Below are 9,740 nucleotides of genomic sequence, written 5' to 3'. Positions count from 1 at the left end.
ATGTTTTTGTAGATTACTTTGAAGGAAAAAAATGCCTCATTTCCGGTCTTGTTTTTAGTTCCTGTCGCACACTTGATGCAGCTAATTGTGGAGATGTTCAATATGGCTGTCAGCAGCTGAGGAGTGGATGCAAGGCATGTATGGGGCATGCATCATGCCTGATCTGTATGGGGAGTGATTAATATCAGACTGGGCATTTTTTTTACTAGACTAAACCAGTGGCAGAGCTCCCCCTCTGGACCCCCTGGCAGACTGCAACTGTGCATTGACTTGCACTAGAAATGTGGCAGAGATGCACATGCAGAAAGTTGGTTGCAAGAAGAAGCAGTCATTTGTCAAAACATCTGGATTCTAAAGTGTGTCTGAAACCATTATTATTGCATTTGAATAGTTAGTAATACATAACACAAGGACCCGATGTTGCCTACAACCACAGAAATACACCTATATCCAATTTTACAATGTACTTTTAGGCTTGCATGTATCACCTGATCCACAATCATTTGAGTCATGCTTCTACAGCTGAGGATCATCCTAGGCATAAAATATAAAATAAGTGGATTCAGAAGTCATTTCTGAATTTCTCACACCCGGGGAACAGAGAGTAAATTTTACAAAGCATGGGGCCCCTTTTTGTTATTTTTTTGAGAAACCCACTACAGTAATCTCTGAGTAGCCAGTAGTAGTATCTTCTTTTTCCTTTTTTAAATTTTATTTTATTTATTTATTAATTATTATCATTATTATTTGTATTATTATTATAATTTTTTTTCTTCTATTTTTATATATATGTATGTGTATGTATGTATATGTGTGTATGTGTATATATGTGTATGTGTATGTAGGTATATATATACATGTGTGTGTGTATATACGTATATATATATTCTATTGATTATATATGTATATGTTATTGACAATTAATAAAAAGACCTTTGAAGAAGAAAAAAAAAAAAAAAAGTAATTTTGTGCACTTATTTTGTTCTGCCACCAGATGTCATGGTGTCACTTCTATTAGTGTCCCCACATGACTTGTTAAAAGTTCCCACCACGTGTTGGTGCAGAAGAGGGATTTAATGCATGTATTCACTTGTCTAGCTGTCACCTTAGTAGCAGTCATCCTCTACCTTTTATCTGAAACTCTAAAGGAGGTCAAGTTATTATTCCAAACATACTCCTGCTATAGGAGGAGGGAGAAAAGGAAGGAGGAGGAGGAGGAAGAGGAGTCCAGTTGATTGGATGGGAGGAGCTGTTTAGCTTACAGGTAAGAACACACCGTTAGCTACTAGTTTGGTACACATAACATTCACAATAAAATATTATAAACAACTTAAAGTGCAATGAAAGTAGACTTTGTCGTGTCAGTATAGTGTGTCTGAAGGCCTACTAATTAATTTACAGGGCCATTACTGCAGGTTTCTTTACTAAGACGTTAGCACGCCAGACTCAATTATTAAAATGGCAAATTAAGTGTTGGCATATTGAAAAAGGAAAATAATTCACCCCACGTTGGACATTTTTAATTAATACAGTCAGGCTGACAATTCGGCATATAAATGGTTCACACATTTAAATGAAATATTGAACAAATTTGAGTACAAAACCCCCTGGAGATGCATTTTAGGTATTTGAACAGGTAAATAAGGTTCATATTTTTGAAATGATGTTTGGAGTTATGTTTCTGGAGTTCAAACCATTCATTAAATGAGCTTGGATAAGGTCATACATTTATTTTTGAAACTTTAATTGACTTCAAATGAAACCCAGAACATCCAGGTTTCTACTGTCTGCTGGCACTGGTTCTATGCTACAGGGTTGACTCCCACTGGGCTCTTTACTTGGATGAATTGGTGTCACTAACACAATTTAGTTTCAATTCAAGTGAGTTAATGTGCATCATTCTCAATGTCCAGCCCCCTTGCATACAGTACACCCATTCATTAAAGTCATGCATGTGTCAGTTCAAATGAAAAAGTCTGGTCAACCCTTGTTCTGTATATATCTAATACAAATAATGTCATTTGGAACTGCATTCATGTGGTTTGTGCTTTTTAATCCTTTGCATGCAAATGTACAGTTTATTCTGGATCCCTTAAGTTAAAACTGAAAGTGTGCATTTTCCTTGGAAAACACCTAAGCGCTTGAAATGTGTTGACTCCTTTGTTTCCATGTGTCTCTGGAGGACATCCCCTAGGCCACCACGGCTGTGAACTTGGCCTGTTAGAAGTGTCACATTGTGTCGCATGTGGAGCTAGTCTCAGTCTTTATTTAGCCTGGCATATCACCACGTCACAAGATCGCCGTCCATATGACTCTATTGTCAGAGAAATGAAAGGAGCCACTGTAGGGGGACTGCTAATTGAATGGGGGAGTTGGATAAATGTATTGTTCCAGCAGAAGTCATCAGATGTGTGCGTGAGAGTCTGTTTTTTAATTGACTGAAACCATTAACACAAGGCCTTTAACTTCAGCAGATGTTGGCACAGATCACAGAAGCATTGATCCATACATTTGCATGGTAGAATCGTGCTATTTTTGTGTATTGAATGCTAAAATTGCAGGAGATGATGCTCCAGTAGAGTACGTCTCTCTACAACATTGTTCTTTTCTTTAAGAAAAGTTCAGTTATATAGCGTCATAGATCATCAGGTTGACCACACACACACGTCCGAACACTAAGATCATTTGCTGCACAGCTCAAATTAGCGTCAGTAATGTTGTTAACACCCCATAAGGACAGACGTGTGTGTTTGGTACGCAGAGGTATTGATGTTGTTATGTGTTACGCAATTGTAAAAGTACCCTCAGTGTCCTGTGAGTGTGTGTTCCTTCCTCCCCTCCCTCTCTGTACACTGCTGACCAAATTAAATTGTCAGTCTCTTTCGGTTCTCATTATTCCTTCTGTCTTCTCTCACCTGCTGCTCAAGTATGGTTCAGTATTTCTTTTTTTAAATTGACTCTCATAGTATAGTTTTTTTAGTAATATTTGGTATCTTTTAGGGAGCTGTGAAGTACATGTGAAGAAGGCAGTCTGCTGAGGTTTTTGGTGTCCAAAAAGGATGGGAGCGGAGCAGTCGGTACCGGACAACTTGGAGCAAGCGGTGGATGTGCTGTCGACAATCAGCGGTAGGGATCCCTGCAGTGTCTGTCAGTTTAAGACGCATTACACACTGAAATTAGACAGTTCCAAAAATTGGTGTAGTCTAAAAAGTGTTGCAAATGGTGCCATTTCACAAATGATTGAGTTCTATGTGGGCTGTCACATCTTTATGCATGGGTCGCAAGTATGATATGTGTTTATTGCAAGAGAAAAATAATCAAATGTGGCAACAAGTCACATTTTGCATGTTGCAAATTTGGTTTTTGAAAATGGGATTTGAACACAGGTGTCTTTCAGGAGGCTCCACCAAAACTAGGAGTCATTTAACCCACTGAGACAATATGTAAGAGTGACTATACAGTACACTATTATCATATACGCATGCAGAGTAGACAGTTTGGCCTGCTCACATGATAGTCTGTGGCAGAAAACTGTGATTGTATCAAGTTTGACATAAGGAAAATTAGAGAAAACTTAATGCATCGTTCATTTAGATTGAAATTGCAGCCAATAGTGTGTGTTTGGATTCATGTGTGTACTATCATACATAGGGCTGCTGGTTCTTTTTGATCTAGTTAAAGCTGCCCAACCTTAAAAACATCCTATTGAACTACAGTGTCCATAATTCATACAACTATAGTACTTTGCATTTGTGTTTCTGTGCGTCATGTTCTCCAGGCAGCAGTACACGGAGCAACAGGTTGCATGCGAGCCCCTTTAGGTGGAATCATGCCACGGGGTTGTTGTTTGTTTGAAAGACAGCTATAAATAAATAGGTTGTAATATTATTAGATGATATAACCAGTATTAACTGGTATAAATCTTGCCAAAGTCTCCATGAGAGCAGTTTGAGAGTGTGCGTTGCCAAGAATAATTGAGTTTGTAGCCGTTTCAGAGTCGGAGGGCATGCTGTAGGTTTGATCTTTCACTCTGTGACTCCTCTGCTCTGATTCGTTGATTAATCTAATGAATGCCACTTAATGGAAAGTGCATGACCCATCTTTGCTCGCCACCTTTTGAAGTTTAAATTGGGGGATTTTTGTACGATTGTGTGAATAAATACAGATAATGTGATGGAGACCTTTACGGATGGCGCCGGTGTGATTTTCCTGCACGTCAGTAATGCCCCAAAAAAAAAGGCAAAACACACCGACGCCACAGAAGCTCCTTTGTGTTTTTGAGTAAAAGCAGAAATGAAAAGCAGCATAGAAACCGGTCGTGAAAAAAAACATACTGGCGGAAACAAGCAGCAGTTCTGTTTCTCTTTCCAGCATTATTGTGGCCTGTTTTCAGCCCACATATTTGATTTAAAAAAAACATTGATTCACATTCAGTAGTGTATAATATAATCATTCATAGTGATAAAAACATAGCTTTGTGTGACTTCTTGGGATCATGTGTTGATGAAAAATCAGTTTCCTCATAAGAACAGAGTGAGTTGGTAGCTTGTTGGGAAGAAAACACACATTATTACAATACTAATATCTCCCTTTTCTTGTCAGACACCTGATTGTACGCGTTTATGTGCTTTTCAGTGGGAAGTAAAACCAAAAAAAAGAAGGTGATTGTATCTATTTTAGTCCAAATCACACTCGCATATTTGCCAAGTCGGTACAATTAGCTGTAGGGGCGTTTATGTCATCCCTCCTCCCTTCTCTTCCTGTGATAAACACAGAGCAGACATGACGTGAGGTAAACAATCACACATTCAAAAGAGCAAACACAGCGAGGAGGAGGAAAAGGAGGAGGAAGAGGAGGAGGAGGAGAGGCAGGCGGCTTGAAGAACAAGCTCATAGACAGAGTATGAAACCTGCAGGGATGTGATGATGTCTCTGTTGGAGTTAATTCAAGAGGGCCAAGAGGTGTTGAGTGGACTGCTTCACAATGTGTCCGTCTCTATCGGCCTGTTGACCCGACACACACACAGCCGGAGCTTCGGACCAGCAGGTTAGTGTTAGTTAGTGTTAGTGTGTGTGTGTGTGCTGGAGGTTCAGGTGCATATTTGGTGTTAACTGGACGTCCATGTTCAAAGAGGTCTGTTATTAAAATCAATGTGACAGGATGACAGGACAGGATTTCCTGTCACCACGGGGAGATTCCCCCCCCCCGCAGTGTTTCTTCCTCTTTATTCAAACATAATAGAAGAACTTTAATGCTGATGCTAGGGACCACAGATGGAAACGAAAATGAAACGCTGCGCTATTTAGCATGTCCTTCTCTTTCTAGATGACGTGATATTTGAGGTGTTATTTATAAGAAATTAATGTGGTTGATGGGAATGTAGTTTACAGGAAGTATTAGGTGCAAATTTAGGCACCAACCTCTAAAACAATAGGATTTTACCCCCAATCTAGGGTAAATTAATGCATTATTTAATGGCTTTTAATATGCTATGGTAGTTTAAGAGGTTTTTTGCATCATTTAAGGTATTTCCCATGTTACATTAAAGCGACTTCTGAGTCCTTTTTAAGTTAGAAAACTCATTTTCTTCAAGCAGCAGCCCAATTTTCTTGAATTTAGCCGTTACTTGTCTGAATGTATGACTGAAAATATCTTATTTAAATCCTTATTAATTGGAAAATTCCCTTTTATTTTAACCCAAATAGTCTCCCAGTGGGAATTACATAATCTGTAGAACCAAAACTACATTTTTGATCTTGATTTTGTGCATATGTGTACTGCAAAAAATCTAATATTATTCTTTATTATTATTTTCGATCAGTATAGAAGGATTGTACATTAATGATTTGTTGTGAATTTACAATACGTATTTGTACATAATATTAACTTGCTTTTAACTTTAAAGTCAAATGTACACTATATTAAATAAATACCAGTATTTCCACACATTAAAATACCCAAGATACAACATGTAAATATGACAGCATTGGAGTTTCAGCTAGGTCTCTGTATTGCACACACAGGAATAACATTGTAAATATTCTCATCTAACATCCAGTAAACGGTACACAAATGTACTGTACTTCCCAAAATGTTGTAGTATTCTGTTAAATATAAACTCAGCAGACCAGCAGGGGCACTATCTGTCACTTAATGCACATTTACCCTGGAGTGTAATTCCTTGAACTCTTTGTTGTTTGACCTTTGTAACTGATTACCTGACATATACCTTATGACCTTATGTCTCAACACACCAGCAGCAGAAATGTCCGGTCATAGTCGGATGGTTAAGGGACGGATAAACAAGCAGAAAATCAAAGATTAGAAAGACTGGTGGATTTGTCTTCGTCATGTCTGCCGGCCTCTGTTGTGTCCGTCAACCAGCAAAGAGGAAACGGAAGCATAAATGCACGCAGACTAGCAGGCGAGGTGAGTGTTAATGTATGAAATGTTCACCGGTCGATCTTTGTAAAGGGGTCAACTTTAGTCGGTTAAACTGGTAAAAACAAAAACACGTTAGTCATGCGGCACAGCCTAATCAATATTAGTCCACATGAACAACTTTCTCACACAGCCAGAAACCAGACAGGTCAGAGGATTCATCCTGGTTTGTAGACATAAGATGGGAGGTTGATTGTGTGTCGGAGCTTTTCTGTCCAAACACTGTAATCCCCTTAGGCTCTTTATGCGTTTATAAGGACATCTGACTTGCAGCATGTTGCTGATTCATGCACGGCCACCAGTAAAACTTTATAGTTCTAGCTAAAGCAACACAATCTCTGCCAATCTGATAAGCATCTGGATTACTGTTCTGCACAATACTGGAGATGTCAATGTTATCATCAGAATACAAGCAACCGTGAGTGTTAGTTATGTTAGATAAAAAGGCTTTCCTTAGTTTTAAGGCGGGAAGTTCGAGACACTGACAGCAAAGTCCTGGCTGGACCATGAACTCTTTAATTCATGTAACCTTTATGTTTGTTTTAAAATCATAGTTTTATTTTGAAAGGATTTCAAATCGGCAGATCTCACCTCCAAATTGACACCACTGACACAAAGTTTATTTTGAAGACACTACATGTATTAATTGCAATGATGAATATGTGTGTGTGCATGTGTGCGGTGGAGTGATTCTTTATCATATTCTTCGTCTCTTGCTCAGTCAGATAGAGGTGTGCAGATTTCCACAGCAGCAGGGAGGGGCCGGGGAAAGAGGAGTGGTGTAATCGCTAATAACTTTTGACAGGTGTGTGTGTGTGTGCTAGAGAGACAGACAGGAAGGGTTTTGAGGAGAGCAGGATGAGGCGGGCGCTACTCTTCTCTCTACCTGTGTTGAGGTGAGGGAAGAGGAGAGCAGACGGAGGCACGGGGATGAAGGAGTGCACGGTGAGACGGGAGTATGGAGGAGAGAGGTTTGTCCGCATCTCACTGGAGGAGATGGAGAGCTACTACAGATGTGCCCAGTGCTGTCAGCAGCTGCATAGTGAGTTTTGCGAGGAGATGTGTGTGTTGGATGTTGGAAATCATGGCTGTTTCTTTATAGGGGAAGAAAAACAGAAATCTAAAATCATGAAGATTTATGGGCATAATCTATAAATGCTGCGTTTTCCACATGATGATCACAGGACTTGGATCCATTTTTCAGACTTGGTCTTGAGATCTGTAGATATACTATTTTATTAACTTAAACTCTACTACTATACTGTTTTATTAACCTAAACTCTACTACTATACTGTTTTATTAACCTAACCTAAACTAAAAAGTCCCCTAACAGCTGTAACCGTAACATCCACCCTTAAAACAGTCAGAAATTCATGTCCGTTTCCTTTTCTCTGCTGTCATTTGTGCTCTATTCTCATGAACAGAAAGCATTCACCGCAATCACAAAAGAAGAAATTCCAGGCAAATTGAAAGTAAAATAAAAATGCAATAATTTGATGCGTTCACTGACCTTGGACTTCATGTTTTTGCAAAATCAGCACGGTAACTCCAGTTCTGTTTTCAAGGCGTTTCCACAAGCTTCTCTACCCTTTTTTACAAGAAGTGATTATTAAGTCCCAAAATGGCAAATTGTCTCGGAGAAAGCAATCAAGTTCATTTTCTCTTCTTTGGAGTTTGAGTCGAGCTGTGCGCTTGATAAGATTGTATACTGTCATACAGTTGTTCATTTAATGTTAATTTATAAAACATACGGACTTATACTGACTTTGTTTCTCCTGTGTACACGTGGGAAAACAAGTATCTAGTATACTATTACATCCTTATTTACTCAGGGCGGTACAATAAAAGATGGCATAATTACCTGACAGCCTGTGTGCGTGTGTGACCGAGTATTTGTGCAGACTCTCAGGTGTCTGTAGTGTGTTTCTTGATGTGCCTGTCAGAGACGGTTCAGGTCTATTCTGGTCTGTTTCCTGTGGGCTTTGGTCTGTATTTAGAGATGTATTTTTAGCAAGAGCTATTCTATAAACGCTGTGTCACGGAGACAGGTGCTTCATCTTATTTTCCTCCGTACTGTTGCATATTCCCATTACGTGTTTGTTTAGGGGTATAAAATATTGATGTTATTGATGGTTTTATAATGGTCAGCTGATTTACTGTAACTAAATCTGGTGTTTCTCTGAATGAGGATCCATCGTGACTTCTGGTTCTCCCCACCATGTGGCAAAAACTTCCTCTTTCATGGGTATTCTCATGATTTAAACCATGTTTCCCATGACATCCCGCTCGCTGTCACGCCCTTCGCTTCTCTGACTTGTTTGACACCTGCTGACCTTTTAAGATAAAACCCCTGGTCATCATCTGAGTTGTTGTTGAGTGATCGGGGATTTATTGGAGGGTTGTGAGCCGGATTTGAGCGCCATAGACACACATTTATCAGCTGGTTCAGACAGTGCAGCTGAATCCTGCATCCCTGCACTATTGAATTAGTTTTATTGGGTTTTATTAGAACATTAATGACTTAACAAGGACTTGCCACTCAGCTGCAGGATACATGGATGAGGGTTATGTCTTGTAAAACAATAAAACACTTGTGACAGATCTGTGTGACATGCAATAAAGGTCCCAAGGCTGGAATCGAACCCCGGGATGTTGCGGTTAAATGACATGTGATACCAAGGCCCACCATGTGATCATTGTTTGTTTGACTGTCATGTGTTATGGATATCTGAGTTCCCTTTTCCAAACCAGACGGCCAGAGTTGGTGGTGATTATTACACGCATGTACAGTTAGATGATCATTGCATGATTTTCCAGAGAGAGAGAGAAAGTGAGAGTCTGTTGGATGTTTGATTGTTTCTTTTCTGGCTAAAAAGACGATGAAATGAGAGGAAAATCCCCTGTGAATTTTCTTTTATTTCACAAAACTGATTTGAGTTTTCTGCTCGTTGTTTTTTTGCTCTTACATTTCTCTTTACTGTCCTGCTTTATCACTCATTCATTGTATTTTTTCTGACATTGCAGCTGGTTTTTGAAGGCCGTAGACCGGATATTCTGTAGTTTAATTATCCAATTAAATGCTGACTGATATATTGTCACAACCTTGATTCAAACTGTCCACTTTTTTTTTCCTCTTTTTTTTGTACACAATATTTTATTGAATTTTAATATGTTTATTTATTTTTTTCAACACAGTTTTGATTGTGCTTTTTTAACAATTGAAACTCGCAAAACACAGCTCTCCACATGAGAGGTCACACAAAGTACAAGAATTGTAATTATACATTGGTGATAAAG

At 39.0% G+C, this 9,740-nt stretch overlaps 1 protein-coding gene across 1 annotated transcript in view; it reads left to right on the top strand.

Annotated features, from left to right (window-relative positions):
* Positions 1–7,285: 7,285 nt before the first annotated feature.
* mcf2la (mcf.2 cell line derived transforming sequence-like a) overlaps positions 7,286–9,740 on the top strand; it is a 35,680-nt gene continuing 33,225 nt past the window's right edge. Inside the window, exon 1 of the mRNA XM_037762484.1 lies at positions 7,286–7,484. Coding sequence (XP_037618412.1) covers positions 7,373–7,484 — 112 coding nt within the window. The 5' untranslated portion in view covers positions 7,286–7,372. The remainder of the gene's footprint in view (positions 7,485–9,740) is intronic.

This window comes from Sebastes umbrosus, chromosome 24 (genome assembly GCF_015220745.1).
Source record: "Sebastes umbrosus isolate fSebUmb1 chromosome 24, fSebUmb1.pri, whole genome shotgun sequence".
NCBI lineage: Eukaryota > Metazoa > Chordata > Actinopteri > Perciformes > Sebastidae > Sebastes > Sebastes umbrosus.
Note: the sequence above shows the minus strand (reverse complement) of the source record. Positions and strands in the feature narration are given on the sequence as shown.